Raw genomic sequence first — 24372 nt, forward strand, 5'->3', positions numbered from 1 at the left:
TACACATTCATCCTTTAGTCACCAAATATTCACTGAGTGAATATCCAAGATATTGTGCTAGGTGCCGAGGAGTGATATGATCTAATATTTTATAAAAACATTTAAGAAGGATTTGAGGGGTGAAGACTGCTATTGTGATCCAGACAAAAGGTGACAGTAGCTTGAAATAAAGTGGTGGGCATGATAAGAAATATATATTTGGTCTCTGTCCCTGGTTCATGCATGACACTTAGCTCTTAAAACTCCTATAATTTCCTGAGTGATGGAGGTGATACAGAGTGTCTTATACAGAACTTCTAAATCCCCTGGAATGCTTTTTGTTCTAATGAGGCTACTCTGGGTGGGCTCCTGAATAGCTTCAGGATGGGAGTTGCCCACCAGAAAGACTAAGCCATGATTAGAAGCTTGGAACTTTCAGCTCCACTTCCTCATCCTTCAGGAAGGAAAAAGGGGCTGGAGATTGAATTAATAATGATCATGCCTAGTGATGAAGCCTCCTTTAAAAATAAAAGAAACCTAAACTAGGTTTTAAACACATCCATGTGCTGAGAGTGGTACATTCCAGCTCCACAGGGACAGAAGCTCTGTACTCTGGGTCCTTCCAGAAGACCCTGGCCTACGTAACTTCATCTGGCTGATCATTTGTACCTTTATTATATTCTTTATAATAAACTAGTAAACATAAGTGTTCCCCTAAGTTCTTTGAGCTGATAAAGCAAATTATCAAACCTGAAAAGGGGTTTGCAGGAACCAATTTATAGCTGGTTGGTCAGAAGTACAGGTGACAAGCTGGGACTTACAACTGGTGTCTGAAGTTGTGGTATAGTCTTGTGCGACTGAGCCTTAACCCTCACTATCTCCAGGTGGTTAGTGTCAGAACTGAAATGCAAGATATCCAGTTGGTATCCAGAGTGTCGGAGAATTGGTTGGTGTGGAACCACCCCCAAACATTTGGTGTCAAAAGTGCTGTGAATAGAGGAAACAATAGTTTCCTTTTAGGTGACAAATGGGGTTGAAATGAAAAGAGAAAGATTCAGAATAAGAAAACTGAGAGAATCTATCAACAGACTGGCTATAAAAAGAATAGACAAGGACACAAATACACACTTCTGACTTGGGTAAACGGTGGTACCAAGAAACGGAGACAAAGCAGAGCTGAAGAAGAAAATGATGACCTTAGTTTAAAAATGTTGATGGGTGAACTATGCAGATAATATTCAGTATGTCAATGGAGTAGATTCAGGTCTAAAGCTCAGCTGTGAGCACTAGGCTAAGGGTATATATATCCAATGATAAAATATTAAGAGCACTCCTTTCAGAGTCAGGGTCATTACAGCATATCAGTACCATTACAAGCAACATTAATAAGATTAATGGACATGAAAAATACATACAAAGCTAAGTACTGAAATGTCAGAAACAAAACAATTGTCATTATTTATAGATGATGACTATCTAAAACAGAAAAGCCCAGAGAATCTAAAAATTTTTAGAATAAACTTTGACAAGACTGCTGGATATAAGATGAATATACAAGATAACTGTACTGTTTATACCAGCATAAAAGAACTAGAGGCCCGGTGCACGAAATTCGTGCACGGCGGGGGGCGTGTCCCTCAGCCCAGCCTGCACCCTTTCCAATCTGGGACCCCTCAAGGGATGTCCGACTGCCCATTTGGGATCGGGCCTAAACAGGCAGTCGGACATCCCTCTCACAATCCAGGACTGCTGGCTCCCAACTGCTTGCCTGCCTGCCTTCCTGATTGCCTCTAACCACTTCTGCCTGCCAGCCTTATCACCCCCTAACCACTCTGCTGCCAGCCTGTTTGCCCCCAACTTCCCTCCTCTGCCGGTCTGGTCACCCCTAACTGCCCTCTCCTGCAGGGCTGATCACCTCCAACTGCCCTCCCTTGCAGGCCGGGTGCCTCCCAACTGCCCTCTCCTGCTGGCCATCTTGTGGAGGCCATCTTGTGTCCACATGGGGGCAGGATCTTTGACCACATGGGGGCAGCTATATTGTGTGTTGGAGTGATGGCCAATCTGCATATTACTCTTTTGTTAGATAGGATAGAGGCCTGGTACAGGGGTGGGGGCCAGTTGGTTTGCCCTGAAGGGCGTCCCGGATCATGTGTGGGTTCCCTTGGGGTGTGGGGCGGCCTGAGCGAGGGGCCTGTGGTGGTTTGCAGGCTGGCCACACACCCTGGCAACCCAAGCAGAGGCCCTGGTATCTGGAATTTATTTTCCTTCTACAATTGAAACTTTGTAGCCTGGAGCGGAGCCAAGCCTGGGGCTCCCTCCGAGGCCGGCAGCCATTTGTGTTGGGGTTATAATTGAAACTTTGTTGCCTTAAGCAGGTGGGCCTGGCCAGGGTGTTCGGAAAGCTTTGCTTCCCCTGTTGCCGGTGGCAACCTTGGCCTGCTCTCTCAAGCTCCATTCTGCCGCCATTTGTTTGAATTTGTTTACCTTCTGTAATTGAAACTTTGTAGCTTGAGTGGAGGCTTAGGCCTGGCAAGGGCAGGTGGAAAGCTTGGCTTCCTCTGTTACCTAGGAAACCTTGCTCTCTGTGGCTGTAGCCATCTTGGTTTGGGTTAATTTGCATATTCGTTCTGATTGGATGGTGGGTGTGGCTTGTGGGCGTGTCGGAGGTATGGTCAATTTGCATATTTGTCTATTATTAGATAAGATTAGAAAATGTAATTTTAAACATATTTATCAGAAGAACAAAAATGATAATACCCTAGAAATAAATCTAACAAAAACTTGTATTAAAACCTTCAGGAAGGCCTTAGCCAGTTTGGCTCAGTGGATAGAGTGTCGGCCTGCAGACTGAAGGGTCCTGGGTTCGATTCCAGTCAAGGGCACATGCCCAAGTTATTTATCACATATACAGCCAAGCACATTAGAAACTTCTAAAAATAAGAACAAGACAACATCCTAATAGAAAAAAAATGGGTAAAAACATAAATAGGCATTTCACAAAGTAAAAAAAAGGGCCAACAAACATACGAAAAATGCTCAACCTCATTAGTAATTTAAAATTAATAATTTGCAAATTAAAACCATCATGATATAACACTTTTACATCCACTAGACAAGTGTTGGTTGGCAATGATGTGTAACAATGGATTCTCATACACTGATGAAAGTATAAACTGGTACAATCACTTTGGAAAACAACTTGGCATAACTGAGAAAGCTAAATAGTAAGTGCTCACAGAAAAAGAAAATTACCCAATTATGTACTGATGAACAATGGATAAATGAATTATAGTATAATCCTATAGTGGAATACTATATAGCAGTGAAAATGAAATGCATGAATCTCAGAAATGATGCTAACGGGAAAAAGCAAGTCACAGAAAAATACAGATAGCAAGATACCATTTTCATAAAGTTCAAAAGCAAGAAAAACTATCTTTTATGACTTCATGCTTATATGACAAGTGTATAATAAAAAGCAACACAATAAAGTAAAAAATTAGAATAGTGGTTCTCTCAAGACAACCTTACTGTCTTGATGATGCTACTTTTAGGTTTGATAATGGACTCATGGGTGTTATTTTGTTACTATTATGCTTAACAAATTAAATGTGTGCATATTCTTTTGTATAAAACAAAGTATTTCAGCACACATAAAGTTTTTAATAAAACAAGTATGGAGAGTCCTAGCTGGTTTGGCTCAGATGATAGAGCATTGGCCTGTGGACTGAAGGGTTCCGGGTTCGATTCCAGTCAAGGGCACATGCCCTAGTAGGGGGCGTGCATGAAGCAGCTGATCAATGATTCTCTCTCACCATTGATATTTCTATCTCTCTTTCCCTCTCCCTTTATCTCTGAAGTCAATAAAAATATATATTTTTAAAAAAGTATGGAGAACTCAATTAATAGTGAAGAAGCAGCAGTGTGTACAGACTATTCAATAAGTACGTTGGTAAGGGACATCTGTTTGTAGAAATGGAATGCAAAGTGAAGAAACAGGAAAGAAAAATAAAATAGCAAGTAGAGTCAATAAAAGCTGCTGTTTTAATTATGTTTTTATTCTTTATACGTTATCTTTGGGTTAATATAACTGTATCTTAGAAATTTCAGAAAAAAGCAGTCCTGGAAAAAAGAAATGTAGACAGTTTAGTCTCTTTCCCCAGTAACATAAGAGTAGAGGGATAGATTTTAAGCCATAGCAAACATCCAGAAGTCTCATTTGGCTGTGTAAATTTCATGTAATACTAATATGTCCTTTTCTGTTACTGTCCCAGATACTAGCACTCCTCAGGCAACCAGTAATAATTGATGTGCTTAAATTAAGCCTTACCTGAAGAGCCTGGTCAATAGGGGCAACTGGATGCAACATGATGAATAATATGAAAACATACAAAATAATCACAGACAAAACAAAAAGATCTGAAAAAGAAAGTAAAACAATTAGAAAGTTCCTTTATATAAAAAGACATATAATAACTTACACTTGTCAATCCTGTTAATTCTAAATTTGGTTGTGAATACTGAATGTTGCTATTTAGGTTGATTAAGTATATAAAGTATGCTCTATATTACTTCCTAGAGTATAATACATTATTTAGGACCAAAGTATTCATTTATGTGATGTAAAAATAAACAGCATTTAAAAAACTGAGACAGACCTTTATGAAAATTTATATTTCTCCCAGATAAACAGCTACTTTGTAAGATAATCAAGCCAGTCATAACTCACAAATAAGAGACTAGACTATGGCAAAACGAGGTCATCATTTAAACATGTATGCAATGACAATTATTGTTGATTGTACTAGTAAAAATGCTGAATAACATTTATTCTCAGTATTAAGTATGTTATAATCCTAAATAGAGGCATTCTAAGTACCATATTTTCCGGCGTATAAGACGACTGGGCATATAAGACGACCCCCGACTTTTGAGAAGATTTTCCTGGGTTAAAAAGTCGTCTTATACGCCGGAAAATACAGTAAGTATATTTCTGCTAGGTGAGTACCACTATTTCATTGACTTCTTCTGTGACAATATTTCCACAGAAAATGACAGTTAAAACCTAAAAAGTGAGCTGATTTATTGTTAAATGGTGGGTTACCTCTATGGCTTGCTGTGATAGCTAGGAATAGTAAATTCCACCTAGTAGTACTTTGTATCACTTTCCCAACTTCAAAAATAAAACTTTCTATTCATGGCCCTCTTCTTAACTGTGTGCTTACAGAATGAGCCGTGAGAGAGGCTCAGAAATTTCCCAACTACATTGATAGCCCTCAACCTTTTATCCCTTTTTTCTTTGGTCTGAATATTTATTTACAAGTTCCTACTTGAGGTCAGCTTCAAACTCAAACTTTACTAGGACCATATATAACCAAAACTTTACCATGAAGCTTTCAGAATATTCTGTTTTATATATACATATATACTGTTTTATAATACACTAGAGGCCCGGTGCATAAAATTTGTGCGGGGGAGGGGGGGGCGCTCAGCCCAGCCTTCACCCTCTCCAATCTGGGATCCCTTGGGGGATGTCCAACTGCCGGTTTAGGCCTGATCTGGCAGTCAGACATCCCTCTTACAATCCAGGACTGCTGGCTCCTAACCACTCACCTGCCTGCCTACCTGCCTGATCGCCACTAACTGCCCCCCCCCCCGCCAGCCTGATCACCCCTAACGGCCTCTACCTGCTGGCCTGATCGCCCCTCACTGCCCCCCCCACACCTGCCTGATCACCCCTCACTGCCCCCCCCTGGCCGGCCTAGTTGCCCCTCACTGGCCCCCCCTGCTGGCCTGGTCGCCGCCCCATGCAGCCTGCTGTTCAGATGTTTGGTCGCCCCTCACTGCCCCCCCCTGCCGGCCTGGTTGCCCCACGCAGCCTGCTGTTCAGTCATCACGTGAGGGTATCCTGACCAATTTGCACATTACCCTTTTATTAGTATAGGTAAGTTATTAGAGTCTGTTAAAGAAAAAGTGCTTAAAAAATGCCAGTTGGAAGTACACAAACACACAAACTAAAAAATAAAAACCCGAAAAAGGACAAAAAGAAATGTCAGACTACAAATGCCAAAGAAAAATGTGGAGACAAAAGTTTTGTTTCAATAAAGTAAAAGCCCATATTAAATGTTTTTTAAATCCTATTGCATTTTCACAAACGATAAGCAAAAATAGATCTGCAATCTAGTTCCTGGCATGTTGCAAGAAGAAAAAATTTACTCAGGTTCAGAAACTTTTTACATACACCTCAACACTGCTTCTTAAATTTTCATGTCTTTCTCCTGGAGCAATCCCCTTTGATCACACCTCTAAAACTCTGCCAAGATCTCCAAGCGAAGGAGAAAATAAATAATTGAATCTTTCCTCTGCTTAGCCAGGGGAGAAAAAGAGGCACTCATCAAAGGAATTTGACAGGGGAGGTGGGTGGCTGGCAGATTTATATATCCACCCAAATGAAAAGACCAAGATGATTTCAACGAAGAATGGAAAAATCAGGTATTCATTTTAGAGAGGTAAGAGTTTTCAGTGGACTATGCTCTCAGCCCCTGGCTTCTCCTGGCCTTGTAACTTTCTTAGTAATCCTATCGAAGTAATACTCTTCACCAGAAGACAGCTATTAAAACAAATTCTGTGTTGTGTGGTGATTAAGGGCCAGGGGAGAATGTTCCTTAAGTTAAAGATTTAGACTGTTTTACATTCTGCCACAAAGCTATGTAAACACTAGCAAGTCATTCAGCATCAAATTATTTTAACTAGAAAATGGGGATATAATGAGGAACCCATAGGAAAGAGTAGATTTAAGTACTTAAAATGCAATGTAATATGTAACTCAAGTTATTATTAAATACTAGAGACCCATTGCTCGAAGAGATTCGTGCAATAGACCTTCCTTCCCTTGGCTTCCAGCACCCGTTTTCCTCTGGCACCCGGGACCCAGGCCTTCGCTCCGGCCGGAGCCTGCCACCTTTGCTGCAGACTCCAGCCAGAGTCTGCCGTCTTCGTCTTCGCTGCAGACTCCGGAGTCTGCAGTCTTTGTCTTCGCTGCGGCCGGAGTGCCGCTCCTGTAGCCCTTAGCCCCCTGCCTTCCCTCTCATAGCAGGCGTCCTGCCCCGCCCGGCTACTCCGCGCCTGAAGCAGCTGGGCGGCCACCATCTTTTTCCTTCTAATTTGCATATTCCCTCATGATTGGCTGGTGGGCGTAGTGGAGTTGATGGTCAATTTGTAGTTTCTCTTTTATTAGTGTAGATGTCCCAGTTTATGGCATCACAGATTTGTTAATGACTCCAGATCCTTTTGATAGAATATAACACCAAAGTAAGGCACCATAAAGGATTTACTTCATAGTCCTTTTTTTTTGACTCAAAAACAAAACCTTACATAGAGTAAAAAAGCCCACAAACCTTATGGCAGAAAGATGTGACTTTGGGTGGAGAGCAGATGATGCAGTATACAGATGATGTGTTATAGATTTGTACATTTGAAACCTGTATGGTTTTATTCACCCATGTCACCCCAATAAAGCAAATAAAAAATAAACAAATTTTTAATGCTATGGAAGAAAAGTCTACAAGGCACAAGTCTCCATTCTACTGGTCCCTTCTGCAGGATGCAAAGGTGACAGAAGAATCCATGTGAACATTGACTATACCCATGTCAAAATGAAGAACAGACAACTGTGTTGTGCAGACCACTCAGAAGGAAAGTATAATACCCTCTGTTCCTGCTTCTAATTGAAATTCCCTACAATGGGTTGTAAAAATAAAAGTTTCAGCCAGAAGTAATCAGTTGTGAAAATGAGGAATATTCAGAACTGGTGGCTTTAATTTTAAACTTAGGGTGGCAGCTACCAGGAGAATAAAACAGACAATAAACATCTAGATCACTAGGTTTATTCTATTTATGGATATCTTTTTTACTTTGAAAAGACAATTTTAACTCTACTCTTCTTACATTATTTTTAAAGAAGGTAAGCAGTATGGGAATCACAGTAAATACCAAACTTACAATTCTTATAGCAAGGTTGCCTGAAAGGTTTTCCTTTTGAAAAGGCAATTGCCACTATGAGGTACTGAAAACTGGAGATAAAAAACACTGTGGTATTTTCATAATTTTGTATATTATGTGGATCATCTTCGGTTTCATTGTACAAATGTGAGAAATTCCCATATAGACTTCCTGTTGTATTACAAGCACTAAAACATACAAAAAAAATTTTATGTTACTAAACACAATACCAATTGCACAAAAGAAACCAATTCTACCTTACTTGCCTTGACTACCATAAAATAAATAGAAATAAGGTATATAGCAAAAGACCCAACAATATTAAGGTTAAGATATATAAAACAAGTAGAAGAACATTAAGGGTTTTTTCAATTTAGTCACATTCCAATCAGTTAAAAAATTAGAAGAAACTTCATTACTTAATAAACCCCTCTCACTTTTTAAATTTGGGAAGTAATTTTAGCATAGTAAAAGTAAAATGACCTTTGGTTTGACCTTAGCTCTACCATTTTTTAGCTATCACTAAAGAAATATTATTTAATTTCTGAGCCCATGTCCTGACCTGCAAGTGTGGACAACATCTGCTCATTCAAAGGGTTACTGTGGGAAAAGAGTATGATAGGGTGTGTATATGTCCAGCATAGCACTTAGCACTGATGTGGCCCTCAATATTCTCCAGCTATGGCTCTCTCATCTCTACTTCCAGGTGAGCAGGACTGGCAAACAAAGATAGAACTTAGTATAAAAAGTCCCCAATATCTATCACTAAAACATCAGCTATAATAAGCATTGTTAAATAGTAACAAAATCTGCTACATTTGATGTTTCTCTCTCATCCATGTTTCTAACTCTATCCCTCTTCCTTCCTCTCTGTAAGAAATCAATAAAATATATATTTTTTTAAAAACCTGCTACAAATCTGGAAAGATTCTTGAGAACAACCCCATCTATTACTTTTCATATGCAATGTTTATATGTACATACTAGAGGCCTGGTGCACGGATTCCCTCAGCCTGGACTGAGGAGATCAGGCCGAAACTGGCTCTCCAACATTCCCAGAGGGGTCCTGGATTGCAAGAGGGCGCAGGCCAGGCCGAGGGACCCCACCGGTGCATGATCAGGGCCAGGGGAGGGACCATGAGAGGGCTCCAGGGCAAGTCCAGCCCATCTTGCCCAGTCCCGATCGGCCAGACCCCAGCAGTGAGCTAACCTACCAGTTAGAGCGTCTGCTCCCTGGTGGTCAGTGCATGTCATAGCCAAACACTTAGTGTATTAGGCTTTTATATATAGAGATAAGCAAACAGTAATATTATGTTTCTAAAACTTTAAAGACAAGTAATCTCCCTCAATCAAGCAAAATAAATATGTGCATCTGAAAATTTAAATCTACAAAATTACCTTAGTGAATAGCTTTTATGTTTAATTAATTAAAATAATGTTGTCATGATTTGTGAACTGTAGAACGCTCTACCCATAAACAAATAATACTTTAAAAAAAAATTTAGCTTTTAAAATGCTATTTCCTAAAATGGGGTTAGAAAAGTTAGAAGCACATTAAACATTCTGAGTTTAGAAGAGGCCCAAATAATTAATTTCAAGTTTCTAATTTTACAGATAAGGAAAGCAAAGCTCAGTAGCAAATTAAGAAACTGGTCCAACGTCCCCATCTTGGTAGTGATTATTAAGATCTTGCCAGACTGTCTTCCTACATACAGAAGAAATTATCATGATATAAAGTCATGATATAAATTATTTAAGTGTTTAATTAAGCTGCATGCAAAAATCTATATATATAAAAACCTAAGTGACTGGTCGACTGATTGACCGGTCGCTATGATATGCACTGACCACCAGGGGGCAGACGCTCAACACAGGAGCTGCCCCCTGGTGGTCAGTGTGCTCCCACAGTGGGAGTGCCACTCAGCTCACCGAAGGGCACCAGACATGGGGCTCGCAGCTGGCCACTGCAGCCCAGAGGCTGCAGCGGAGCGGCAGCGAGCTTACCAAGCAGTGGCAGGTGCAGTGGGCCGGGATGAGCAGGAGTGGTAGGCAGGAGCAGCAGGCGGTGTTGGATGGCCAGTTTCGGCCCAATACCCACAGGCCACGCCAAGGGGCCCCACCGGTGCATGAATCCGTGCACCAGGCCTCTAGTTTTTATATAAAATTTTAGACTTATTTTTACATACATGAATGTTATACACACTTTGCACAGACTTCTAAATGGACTAACCAACTTACTCTGAATGTGGATGCCATATTTCATACCAAGGTTGCTGCTTGACCCAAAAAAAACCCAAAGACTGAAATCCAATGCTGATGATGATCTGAGACAAAACGGAGAAGAGAAGGGCCCCGGATATGAGACCTGAAGGTGGTCTCTGTGCCACAAGTTCCTTCCAGGCAGGATTTAAACTCACTACATTAGAAGAAAAAGATGAAAGGTTTGTTGCTCAATCAATTTGTCTCTATAAAATGCATAATCAAATTCATTTAGAAACTTAAAAAAATTGTTTTTGTCAACTACAATTAAAATAATACAATTTCTTCCTCATAAGACATTAACAAAGGTTTGAAGCAAAATAAACAAAACAGTAACATAAAAAAAGGCTTTGATTGTTTATTAAGGTATTATCCACTGAGTTTCTCTACTGTTAAGTCTCTCTTTTCTTTGTTCATAAATAATGTGTATAATGAGACTATGTAAAACTCCTGTCCCTCATGAAATTTCATTCACTAGTTTTTTTGGGTTACTTTGAGAGAGAGAGAGAGAGAGAGAGAGAGAGAGAGAGAGAGAGAAAGAAAGAGAAAGCCTTGATCGGTCACCTCCTGTATGTGTCCTGATTGGGATGGAACCCACAACCATTTGTGGTATACAGGACAACGTTCCAATCAACTGAACCACCCTGCCAGGACTCATTCACTAATTTTTAGCATCCATTAAAGACTGTCTATGATGTATTATGATAGAATTGCACACCTGAAACCTATAATTTTATTAACCAATTCATCCCAATAAATTTAATAAAAAATTAAAAAATGGTCTAAATAAGTCATTCTCAACCAGCATGATTTTGCCCCTCAGGGAACATTTGACAAAGTCTAGAGATATTTTTGGTTGTCACAACTGGAAGAGTGTTACAGGCACCTAGTTGGGTAGAGGCCAGAGATGCTGGTAAGCATCCTACAATGCACAAAATAATCCCCAACAACAAAGAATTATTTGGCCTAAATTGTCAATAAAACTGGGAAGGTTCTTTCCATGATTTAAGTCCATCATTTCATTTATTCATTTACATATTCATTCATTCATTGCCTGCTTGCCTGCCAGTATGAACTACATTTTTATTTGATTAAATGAGTCAAGATCCTATTACCATTACTATTTATTTTTTTATTATTATTTTTGTTGTTGTTAATCCTCCTCACCCAAGGATATGTTTCTATTGATTTTTTATTTTATTTTTTTAGAGAGAGTGGGAGGTGGAGAGACAGAGAGAGAAACATCAATGTGAGAGAGGCACATCGATTGGTTGCCTCCTGCATGCACCCCAACCAGGGCCGGGGATCAAGCCTGCAACCCAGGTACATGACCTTGACCGGAATTGGACCCAGGACCCTTCAGTCCATGGGCCAATGCTCTATCCACTGAGCCAAACTGGCTAGGGACATTATTATTTATTTAGATGTGAACATTACCAATACTGGGACAAACTGACATCTTGTGTCTCTTTATAATACTAGAGGCCTGGTGCACGAAATTCGTGCGGGGGGGGGGGGGGGGGGTGTCCCTCAGCCCAGCCTGAACCCTCTCCAATCTGGGACTCCGCAGTTGGACATCCCTCTCACAATCCAGGACTGCTGGCTCCCAACTGCTCGCCTGCCTGCCTTCCTGATTGCCCCTAACCGCTTCTGCCTGCCAGCCTGATCACCCCCTAAATACTCCCCTGCCAGCCTGATTGATGCCTAACTGCTCCCCTGCCAGCCTATTTGCCCCTAACTGCCCTCCCCTGCAGGCCTGGTCACCCCGAACTGCCCTTCCCTGCAGGCCCAGTCGCCTCCAACTTCCCTCCTCTGCTGGCCTGGTCACACCTAACTGCCCTCCCCTGCAGGCTTGATCGCCCCCAACTGCCCTCTCTTGCAGGCCTGGTCCCTCCCAACTGCCCTCCCCTGCTGGACTGATCGCTCCCAACTGCCCTCCCCTGCAGGCCTGGTGCCTCCCAACTGCCCTCCCCTGCTGGCCTGATCGCTCACAGCTGCCCTCCTCTGGTGGCCTGGTCCCTCCCAACAGCCCTCCCCTGCTGGTCATCTTGTGTCCACATGGGAGCAGCCATCTTGTGTGTTGGAGTGATGGTCAATTTGCATATCATTCTTTTATTAGATAGGATACCTAGAAAGACAGAGCAAACTGTATGTGATATTCCCACCAAGAATTTATAGCCTAGTCCTAACCGGTTTGGCTCAGTGGACAGAGCGTCGGCCTTCGGACTGAAAGGTCCCGGGTTCGATTCCGGTCAAGGGCATGTACCTTGGTTGCAGGCACATCCCTAGTAGGAGGTATGCAGGAGGCAGCTGATCGATGTTTCTAACACTCTATCGCTCTCCCTTCCTCTCTGTAAAAAAATCAATAAAATATATATTTTTTTTAAAAGAATTTATATCCTGAGTCTAACTAGAATATACTGCACAAAGCCATATAACTGGTATATCTTCTTTCATAAATATCAATATCAAGAGACCCAAAAAAGGCTGATGTAATATTCCTGATTAAAGAAGACTAAAGAGACATGATAATTACATGAAGTTTGTGAGCCCTGATTAGACCTAGACTAGGGGACTAGGAAAAAAGATAGGTATAAAAGGACATTGTTGGGCCATAGCTGGTTGCTCAGTGGATAGAGCATCAGCCTGCAGACTGAAGGGTCCCGGGTTCGATTCCAGTCAAGGGCACATGCCTGGGTTGTGGACTCGATCCCAGTGTGGGGTGTGCAGGGGGCAGCCGATTAATGATTCTCTCTCATCAGTGATGTTTCTATCTGTCTCGCCCTCTCCCTTCCTCTCTGAAATCAATAAAAACATATTTTTAAAAATATGATTATAAAAGTGCATTGTTGGGACATATGACAAAACCTGAACACCTGCTGTGGATGAGATACTATTTTATCAATGCTAAATTTCCTGATCTTTACAAATGTGTTTAATTATACAGTATAAGAGAATGGCTTTGTTTTTAGGCAATGTATACTAAAATATTCAGAGGCAAAGGGGCATGGTAATACTAACTTATTCTCAAATATTTCAAAAAAGAGTGGAGAGAGAATAAAATAAATGGGACAAAACATAAGCAACTGGTAATAAAAGGCAATATTAACAGGAAATTTGGAGAGGTATGCAGTGTTACAACTGTCAATGTAAATTTACCAAAGTTTAACAAGTCACTAGAATTTCATAGGCTTTGAAATCACTAACAAAATACTCACTTGTAAATACCACTACCAAAATGATTGCCAGATCAATGAAGAGAAACTGGAAGTCTCCTAGGTTACTTAAGACCTACAGAAGTAATTTTTTAAAACATATTTAGTTTTCAAGAACAATTACCACTTTCCTCTGGTTTTAGTCCCCTCCTCCCGCCCCCAATGATTACTACTAAATGACACTTGGACCTGCTTGAAAAGTAAAATACATTTGCCTTTTGAATCAGTGAAATACAACATATTTGCAAACATTCAATTTAATATATTAGTATAAAAGGCATCTCCTAACAATTCATTCAATAAAAATCTTTTAAAAGTTTTTTTGGCAAAAAGAAAACACAAACTTTTACTCACAATATTCAATATTCTTGAAAATTAGTATCTTGAAGCTTCCTTAATATCTAACAACATCCCTCCTGATACTTTCTACAAATGATAAAAAAGTATAGTTTCACAAAGACTCCTTGGGATGTCACCAATGTTCAGTTAGAGATATATCTAAAGTGATATCAATTCCAGGATAAAATCTGATAGAGTACTTATGTACACCACTGTTTAAGGTTTTTCTCCAAATTCATGATATCCTACAACTATTGCTGAAACACCTTTTCTCATTCCGGCCTTTTCCTGTAAATGTACAGCAAAATTAACTACAATTCTGAAATATGTCACAGCTTATTTAGCATTTAGAAGGATTCTAAAAAAGATGTCCAATCTGTGCTCAAGGCAAAAAAGTATACAATCATCTTTTATTCACAAGGTTCAACCACAGCTGTCAGCCTTAAGGAAAATGCTATTCCAGATTGAGATTTTTAATCTGCTACACAAAGCATAGTAAAACGAAAGAAAAGTTTATAACTGCTACTTATGTAAATTCTATAATTAATGCATGCATTCAAAATCAAACACATATGCTCATATCTTAATTTAAATGTCTTAACACTAAGTGCTAACTCTGTAAGCAATATTAGTACTCACGGAGTACAGTAGAGTAACACTGAAGTATTGTATAATGCTGTACAAAGCCATAAATTTAAACACACAGAAGGAAGTCATTAAAGCAGCACGGCCTTCCCTGTGAAAACAAATGTTGGCATGTGAATAAAGGCATTTCAAACTCCTCCTCCAAACCACAATTATATCTTGACAGATGAATATTAGCATTCAAACGCTACAATAAAGCACACTTCTACCCAAAGAACTAAGCCAAAGCAGAACTGGAAGAGATGAGGAGTAACCATCAATCTGTTGCTAATAAATAACAGATCAAATATACCAAAAAACCATAAAAACAAATTCATATTACTTTCTGTGATAATTTTTCCCCCATATTATTAAAGCAAGCTACAAAGAGACAACAGGAAATTTTCAATTTGTCCTACCTGATGAGGTTTGGCACACAGGAAATACTAGGAGTTTTGGAGGTAAAGGGAGATGCCACTGAAGCCTCAAGCTCTGATAAAGAAATGCCTCCATGTGCCCTCTTTAGAGCCTAAAAGTTAGAAAAAGAAAACTGGTAACATTTTGTCAATGTGACTTAGGCTAGCAGGGATGGGGAACCTTTTCTCTGTCAAGGGCCATTTTGATATTTATAACATCATTTGAGGGCCATGCAAAATTATCAACTTAAAAATTAGCCTGCTATATTTGGTCAAACATTTCATTAACTCACCCCTAATGCTTTGGCAGGACCACACCAAATGATTTTGCAGGCCTTATATGACCTGCGTGCCAGACGTTCCCCACCCCTGGGCTAGAGAAAGAATTATAAATTACAAAAATTATACTTACACCACAATCATTTGCACCATCACCACACATCCCAACAAAGTAACTGGGGAACAAAAATTATGTTAAGATTTTGATTAATTTCCTAAAAGACACAATACTTAAGATTTCTCTAATACAATATTACAGAGAGCTAATAAACCAAAATAACCCCAGTGAAACAAAGGAATCTTTTCATTACAATGATCACAAGCATGTTGCTTTGCAACAGCCTGCATGTCAGATAACCTGGGTATTGTCCTATTTCTGTCACAAGATGGACAAATCAGTTTATCATTTTAATATCTCAATTTCCTAATCTTTAGAGCAAAGTACTTGGGCTTGTATAGCCTTTAGCACACTGACTTTTAAGGCTATCAGTATAGAGTTCTCCCTTAAAAACTTGAAACACATTTATTTACCTAAACTATAAAGTCACTTCCATCAAACTGAGATGAATGAACTCTACCTCATACGTATGACCTGGAAAAGAAACTTTAGATATTGTACTTTAGCTGCAAGAGCCTACATGAGCACATAAGCCTCTTTTAAATAGACACTTAAAGTTATCGCCTACCGACCTCACAGGGGATAATATTATATACATGAAATATTAGTTACTTTTCTGGGTTTGAAAATGAACTACAATTCACTAAAAACAAAACAAAACAAAACAAAACAAAAAACACACACCCCAATACTTACTCTACATTTTGCAATGCTTCTACTAATTGTGTCTTCTGATCAGGTGCCATACGAGCAAACACAGTGCCATGCAACATCAACTGGAAAAAATATGAATTTCTTTAAAATACTGTTTACAATGTATTTATGTGAACACATACATAAACCCAAATCACTAACCTTTGGAACAAGGTCTTGAAAATGCTCCAGTATCACTGAAAATGATTTTCCATTCATTGCAAAATGATAACGAGACACCTGAAGATCCTCTAAGCTATCATGGACTGATTTAATTGGAATTGCCTGTGTGTACAACATTCAAAATAATATTTAGGAAACCAAACCAAGTAGCACTACCCTATTTTAAATATATCTGATCCAAAACTAAATTTTTTCATTTGATATTTTACACAAGACATTGAAAGTTTAACATTTATTGAAAGTAAAGGGAAAGTCAATTTTAAGGGGACAAACCTATCTATATGTTTATTTAAAAAAAAACAAACACACACAAAAAAAAAACATAAGGAAGGCTAAATTATCAGCTTCAATTTGAAATGATCCATTAACTGAATATTTTGGCCTACTTGCACCATTTATCACTACTTTTAAAATAGGATAAATCTTTGGGATTCTTATACTTTAAAAGTGTGCTTCTCAAGTTTGTCTAACTATCAAAATTTAAAGCACTGAGATTGTTCAGCCCAATGAATCAGAAGCCCAGGCTTCTGTTTCTGTTTACTTTTTGTTTTGTTAAATTTTAATGCACATTTTAGTTTTTCAGACTAAATTAAAACACGCAAGCTTCAAAGAGAAAAATTCATCTTGACATTACCTCCGAGTCAATTGCTGATGAATTACTGCACTGTGTTAGAGTGTCTGCATAATGCCAGTTTATTTTGGCAACTTTTCCATCCTTTGGAGGTAATGCTTCAGCAATAATAACTTTATCCTGAGGTAGTATCATTCCACAGTCTCTGGCCACAGAGACAGCAGTCAACATGTTGTCACCTAATTTTCAAAATATTGAAAACACATTAAAATTAAAACATACGTGGATTAACCAACAAGTGCTTATTGAAAATCTACTATAGTCCCTCTATCATTGGACTGGACAAAATGAAGATAATGTATGGTCTTTACTCTTAAGAGTTTAAAAATAATAAAATCAGGACATACTTATCAAAGGAAGCCTTAAATAATGCAAGCACATATATAATAAACAGTCAGAACATTCTCACCCACAATTTTTAAAACCAAATACATTCTCAATCTTTTTATTTTAACCCTCACCTGAGGATATGTTTTTATTGTTTTGAGAGGGAGGGAAGGAGGAGGGGAGAGAGAAACATTGATATGAGAAACATCAATCGGTGCCTCTTGTACTTGGCCTGAGGGAGGATAGAACCTGCAATCTAGGTATATGCCCTGACCTGGAATCAAGCCTACCACCTTTTGGTGCACGGGACAACGTTCCAACCAACTGAGCACCAAGCCCCAGGACCATTCTCAATCTTTGAGTCATTCACTAGTAGCACCTGCCACAGTGCTACATACAGAGCAGGAGCTCAATAAATATTTTTTGGAACAACCTAGGAGTGACCAGTGATCTGTTTAAGAATACTAGAATAGTATCACAGGAAAGAAAGAATGAATTACAAAAGTAAGATTACACAAAACTAAAAGATAAGCAAGGTAGTAAGAATATAATCTTTACAAGATGTAAAGAGAAGCAAGACAGACAACTTCTCAGCCATGAGAAAAAAAGAAGCGCAGCACTGTAAAGGATAGGTTCAAGAGAAGAAAATACTAGCTTACAGGAGAAGCTGACAAAGGTCTTGGAAGCCCACTGCTATCAGAACTGAAGAGCAATATTATTTTTCCCCCAACTCCTACACACTATTTCCAAGGGATCAGACAGACCCCTTAGGACAACAAAGCCATAGTCAGTCATTGTAGAGAAAGAGGGGAAAGAGATACAGAGATGGAAAGTGTCTTGAAGCAGTCATTTAAACCAAGAATTGCTAGGAAGATAATAAATTTAGTTACTTCAGTTGTATAGATGAATCTGAGTCTAAAATATAAAAAATACGCTCAGGCCTTTACCATATAAGTCTTAATGGAACACATAAATGCCATAAAGTGAGTACCTTAATTTTGATTACTTACTAACAAAAAATACTTAGAGCTGCCACAATTTCTCACAGGTAAGGAATGGCAATTATCTACTGTCAAAAGTACAATAACACCAGGAGAATCATTCAGCTATAGTAGTTAAAAAAAAAAAAAAAAGGCTATTTTCATTCTTACACTGATTCAAGTGATTATAATAAATGAACTATCTTATACATAAAAATATAATTCTAGCCTGGCTGGTGTGGCTCAATGGTTGAGCATCAACCCATGAACCAGGAGATCATGGTTAGATTTCCCAGTGAGGGTACATGCTGAGTTGTGGGCTCGATCTCCAGTGGGGGGATGTGCAGGAGGCAACTGACCAATGATTCTCTCTCATCACTGATGTTTCTATTCCTCTCTCCCTCTCCCTTCTGCTCTGAAATCAATAAAAAATATATATTTTTAAAAATGTAATTCTAACAATATCTATTAACCATTTTCCATGCATGTGGCAGTTCTGAAAATTGTGGAAAATTCCAAAATAACTAAAAGATACTCTTAACCCTAAAAAAAATCTCATATTCTAGTAGAGCAAACAAATGTTACAAATATCTAACACAAAGCAAGGCACAATAAGTGCTATAAGAAATATATGATTACAGAGATATAAAAAGGAGCAGAGTTTAAAATTTTAGTGTGCCCTTTATTATCTTACTATACTTTTTATCAACAGAATTTAAAAGACTTCAAAAGAATATTGCCAAATTAACTTACACCTTAAAAATATTCAGAGCTGAAACAGGGCAATGCAGGATGGAGCCACAATATAATATGCTTTTATAACCAATTGGTCATCTGTCAATATAATATATCTTGAACTCTAAGAGTCACACTCAAATTTTTCTGTGTCATTTTATAAAGTCTAACCTGTGACCATGACAGTGCGAATATTGGCTTTATGCAAATCTTCAAGTACTGCAGGGGTTTCTCGCTTTAATTTGTTCTGCATTATAATTAATCCCATAAAATCCATGTTGTTTTCAATGGCATCTCTGCAGAAAAAGAAATTTTAACACATAATGGTATAGTCAAGTGAATGGGCTATTTTCTCTTTATATTGATAAAGCAATTTAAAATATCCAAAAATGATAAATTAAGACATTTAACAGGCAGAACAAAGCACATATGTGTATGTTTATGAGTTCAGTATCTTAAAAAAAAATTAAACCTGGAAAAACAATTCCCAAGAAATACACTGAAATTAAATTTTACCCTTTGAAATGCAGGAATATAAGGATCATTAGGAAATGTATAGTTAGTTGGCTCTCCATATCCCCAGGGGGGGTCCTAGAACCAATCCCCACACAGATATCAAGGGACAACTGTATTCCTTTATAAGACACTAAAAATGCATAGTGCTAAGGAATGTTCATCTTGTATCCTACTCACCAAATGAGCAAGCATAAATAAATCTATTTTTTTTTTTACTATCCCACATACAACATACCCTAACTTAAATGTTAAGAGAAAGGGGAAAAAATTGTCCCATAAGCACATTTGATACAATTATACTACATTCATTATCAAGATTTTATGAATTTTTATAAAACTCTTGATCAAAATCTTGATCCTTGACATGGATGTAAGAAGCATTAGCAATCCAACAATGAGATCTACTTGGAATCCAGAGATAAGTCTTTTAGAATATTCATATTCAATAGTTAAAGATGCTATTCCTTCAAATAGTTATCTATAATGCACCAAGTACTACAGAAATTGTTGGGATGTCAAAGATAAAAAGGCATGATATATACTCTTCAATATACTTCTGTGGGGAAACAAACATGCAAGCAAAGAGATGTATGCAAAACAAAAATAATATGCGCTTCAGCATTATAACTCACATGAAGTCTGTTCAGCAATAGTGTTAAGAAATCTCAAGCTAAATCAGGAAAATTTTTTTTTCTTCAATGGAGAAAGGGGGCTTGAGGTTAGAGACCAAAATTTCACACTTGCAATAACCAAATCGTTTTTCTACACAAAATTCAACAATTATAGGCCCTTTCCATAACTATAAACCTAAATATCTTTGAAATATAATTTAGAACAAGGAGTGTTAAAGGTATTAAGGAATAGTTAGAAAACTTACTACAAATGATATTGCTGGTGATAATAGGAGAAACAAGCCTTGAAACCTGAAAATGCATTTCAAAGCACAAAGCTCTACCAATGTGAAACTACTGGATCAAGAACACTGCAGCCATTTTCCTACAAGATACTGGCTTCAAATGGTTTCCTAACTTTTCTATGATACAGGTCATGGAAATTTTGCCCCCTAATTAATGAATACTACAATATTTAATTCAAGATATAAAGATTCAATCTGTTAGAGAAATGCCAACACCTATTCCCAGAAGGTAGAATAGACACACAGAGAAGGTTGAAGGATGAGAATGAAGGGAAGCAGAGAGAGAGAGAAGTTGATAGAGAGGAATAGGGTATTCTGGGCAGAAGGAATAGCCCATCCAAGGGCATGGAAGGATGTCTGAATAGAACAAGCTCAAGAACTATAGGCAATTCAACAGTTAGTCCTTAGGAGGGAACTGGCAAAAGGTAAAGGTGTAGAGAGAAAAAAAGAGCCTAATATGCCGTTCACAGGAATCGATATAATATTTTACATTTTGGCTCCCAATCATGTATATGCATCATATCATTTGGTTATCACTTTTTTTTTTTTATCACAAGTTGCCAACAGCACTTTATTTTTTTCTTTCCAACATCCTGTCCTGCGGCTTCATTGGCTCTTTTTGCCTGGATGCCCAAGAGCTGGGAATTGGCAAGGGCCATGCGAAGACTGGCAAAAGCCTTGAAGTTCTTCTCCTCCCTCTGTGATGACCCTGGCTTTCTCCTTCTTGTAGACATTCCGTATGGTCATGACTGGTCCGGTCAGCTGGATAGCCAATTTGAGTTCTTCAGCAGAACTGCCTCCCTTCTTGGGGGCCGAAGGCTTCCTGGGGAAGAGTATGAGCTTGGAGCAGTACTCCTTCAGTCGCTGCATGTTGGCCTGCAGGGACTCGATGGACTTTTTCCGCCACCTCAGATCCACTGAGATCCCAATGGTCCAGGCCACCTTTTGGTGGATGCCAGCCACCCTTAACTCTCCTAAGCTGAAGGCCCTGCCAGCTCAGGTTCGCACTTAGGTGTGGGTACCAAACAGTGGGGCATCTCACTATGGGTCGGTTGGGTCCGGACACAGGGTGAGGGGCAATGTGGCATGCTTTGGCTTGCCGGGCTTTGCATCTGCAGATCTTCTGTGCCAGCTGGTTAAACCACGTGGCGACGTGCCACTGCCAGTCCTTGTGGAAGTGGGGCTTGAGGATCATGCCATTTCGGCTGGGCACCATGGCTGCTGCCTACAGGCCTTCTCCAGGCCTTCTCGGAAGGAGACCAGCCAGCAGAAAGCCACTTTTTTTTTTTAAACATTCATGCTTAGACCACATCCCTCAAATATTGTTTTATAGTTAGAATTCCTAATGTAGTTTTTCCTTTTAGTTAATTTGGCTATCCACTCTACTCCTTTAGTTCTCTCTCAGAAAACATAATTGTACTACAAACACTTTTTACTTAATGTGCCTGAAATAATTACAAGTTCTAAAAGTCCATAATTTAATTATTGTCCTATTGGTGAGTATTATGTTATTTGTACTATTTTAACATGAACTTACGCAAATGAAATATTTTTTCAGGCTGTATTCCTAGAACTGCACTTGCTAGGTCAAATAAGCAAATTTAAATGTCCTTTAGAATTTAACAATAGTGTACTAGCAATATCCTATATAATAAAAGGCTGATATGCAAATAGACCGACCGGTGGAACAGCCAAACAACCGAACAACGGGTCGCTATGATGTGCGCTGACCACCAGGGGGCGCGCGCAGAACATAGTGGGAGTCGGCAGCAGGCGGCACAGCACAGAACATGGCGGGCGTCGGAACATGGCGGGCGTCGGTGGAGCAGGTGAGCAGGGGTACCACACCAAGGCGGGGTGCAGGTCACTGTCATTAGGGCAAGCCTCTGATGGTTACTGAAAATTCTTTGCTCCCGTGCACCGTAGTCCCACCCGGTGTTCGCACCTGCTGCTGGCACCGGCCCCGCTCGCCCCCGCTGCCGGTGCCAGAGTGGCTGCTCACACCCACTGCCAGTGCCCAGCGCAAATCGCTCGGTGTCGTCAGTGAGTGTGAGCAGTGGCTGCCGGCCCCAATTGCCCCTCAGGGCTTCTCCACCTCCCCCTGAACCTGAGGGGCGTTCAGGGCTGGCAACTGCCATTTGCACCTGCTGCTGACGCTCACATCTGCTGCCAGTGCCCAGCACTAGCCCCCATCACTCAGTGCCGTCAGCAGGTGCAAGCGGCAGCTGCCGGCCCCAATCGCCCCTGAGGGCTTCTGTACATCCCCCTGCTCCTGAGGGGCAATCAGGGCAGCAGCTGCCGCTCACACCCAGTGATGGCGCCATTCCCATTTGCACCCACTGCTGGCACCGGCCCCAATCGCTCTGCACCATCAGTGGCTGCAAACAGGGCCGGCGCCATCAGTGTGTGGGAGCAGCAGCGGCTGGAGCGGGGCCGTGGCGGGAGGGGCCAAGCAGGGGCGCAGAGGATGGGCCAAGACCCACCCTTGTACCCACCACAGCCTCACGGCCCACAGTTCCTTTCAAGGTGCACGAATTCATGCACTGGGCCCCTAGTATCTATATACATACATACACACACACACACACACACACACACACACACACACACTAATAAAAGGGTAATATGCTAATTAGACCAGACACCTTCTGGACAGCCTTCTGGACAAAGCCACGATGGCGGGGGCCGAGGCAAAGGCAGTTAGGGGTGATCAGGCCAGCAGGGGAGAGCAGTTAGGGGTGATCAGGCAGACAGGCAGAGTGGTTGGGGTGATCAGAGAGGCAGGCAGGTGAGCAGTTAGGAGCCAGCGGTCCCAGATATATATATATACATATATATATGTATGTATGTATACACACACACACACTGAGTGGCCAGATTATTATGACCACCTGACGTTTGTAGGCAAATTAGCCGTACACTGCATCTTAAGGGATATGGAAGCCGAAGGCCTGTTCGAACACCTTTGCTGTCTGCAGTTACCAAGATAAAACGTCTCCTATTCGCACAGGAACACAAGGACTGGACAGTCGAGCACTGGACAAAAGTCATGTGGTCTGATGAATCACATTTCCAGTTGCATCATGCAGATGGCAGAGAGAGAATTTCGTGGAAACAGCATGAAAGCATGCACCCCACATGCATGAGCACAACCCTTCAAGCTGGTGGGGGCAGTGTTATGGTTTGGGGCATGTTTTCCTGGCATGATTTGGGCCCTTTAATTCGTGTGGAACAACATCTGAATAGCACAACATACCTAAGTATCGCTGCTGATGAAGTTCATCCTATCATGTTGACAGCATATCCCAATGGTGATGGCTTCTTCCAACAAGACAATGTGCCATGCCACGGTGCTTGTATTGTGTAGGAGTGGTTTCAAGAACATGAGGGAGACTTTACCTTGCTTAGGTGGCCCCCACAATCACCAGATCTCAATCCAATTGAGCATTTGTGGGACGAAGTTAAAAGAGCCACCGGGCAGCTGGTTCCACAACCATCAAATCTCACAGAACTGGACAGTGCTATTCATCAGGTATGGTGTCAGATTCCTCACATCACCTTTCAACATCTCATGGAGTCAATGCCAAAAAGAATCGCCGCAGTATTGAAGGCAAAGGGTGGCCCAACGAAGTACTGATGTGGTGGTCATAATAATCTGGCCACTCAGTGTATATTATATATAAAAGCCTAAGCAACCTTTATGACCAAACGATGAAAATTAATGGTCGACCAGTCGCTATGACGCGCACTGACCACCAGGGGGCAGACGCTCAATGAAGGAGCTACCCCATGATGGTCAGTGCACTCCCACAGGGGGAGTGCTGCTCAGCCAGAAGCCAGGCTTCTCCCTGGCTGCCTGCCACCTGGCGCACTGCTACATCCCCCAAGGGATCGTGGATTGCGAGAGGGTGGAAGCCAGGCTGAGGGACCCCCTCCCACCCCCATGCACGAATCTGTGCACCGAGCCTCTAGTGTTATAATTTTCTCAAACCTTCACTAACACTTCTTATTATCAATCTTCCCAATTTTGTCAATCTTAGAAGAAAAGTGATGTCATAGTGTGGTTTATTTTGCAGTTCCCCAAGAACTGAAGTGTCCTATCATTTTCATGTGTTCACTGACCATTTGTATGTCTTTTTTCTGATATTTATCTGTTTGTAT

At 40.3% G+C, this 24372-nt stretch overlaps 1 protein-coding gene and 1 pseudogene across 5 annotated transcripts in view; both read right to left on the reverse strand.

Moving 5' to 3' along the window:
• Positions 1-24372, reverse strand: part of ATP13A3 (ATPase 13A3) — a 99073-nt gene that overhangs the window by 14225 nt on the left and 60476 nt on the right. For all 4 annotated transcript variants that reach the window (XM_079766726.1, XM_079766727.1, XM_079766724.1 and 1 more), the window contains 11 exons: positions 18951-19075; positions 16741-16916; positions 16086-16208; positions 15927-16006; positions 15246-15288; positions 14837-14946; positions 14433-14529; positions 13458-13530; positions 10219-10396; positions 7981-8168; positions 4310-4398 (listed from right to left, as the gene is read on the reverse strand). In XM_079766726.1, coding sequence (XP_079622852.1) covers positions 4310-4398; positions 7981-8168; positions 10219-10396; positions 13458-13530; positions 14433-14529; positions 14837-14946; positions 15246-15288; positions 15927-16006; positions 16086-16208; positions 16741-16916; positions 18951-19075 — 1282 coding nt within the window. The remainder of the gene's footprint in view (positions 1-4309; positions 4399-7980; positions 8169-10218; positions 10397-13457; positions 13531-14432; positions 14530-14836; positions 14947-15245; positions 15289-15926; positions 16007-16085; positions 16209-16740; positions 16917-18950; positions 19076-24372) is intronic.
• On the reverse strand, positions 19624-23012 carry LOC307096953 (large ribosomal subunit protein eL13-like; annotated as a pseudogene). Its single transcript has one exon. The product of its transcript is annotated as a large ribosomal subunit protein eL13-like (transcript).

Source organism: Cnephaeus nilssonii (genome assembly GCF_951640355.1).
Source record: "Cnephaeus nilssonii genome assembly, chromosome: 3".
Classification (NCBI taxonomy): Eukaryota; Metazoa; Chordata; class Mammalia; order Chiroptera; family Vespertilionidae; genus Cnephaeus; species Cnephaeus nilssonii.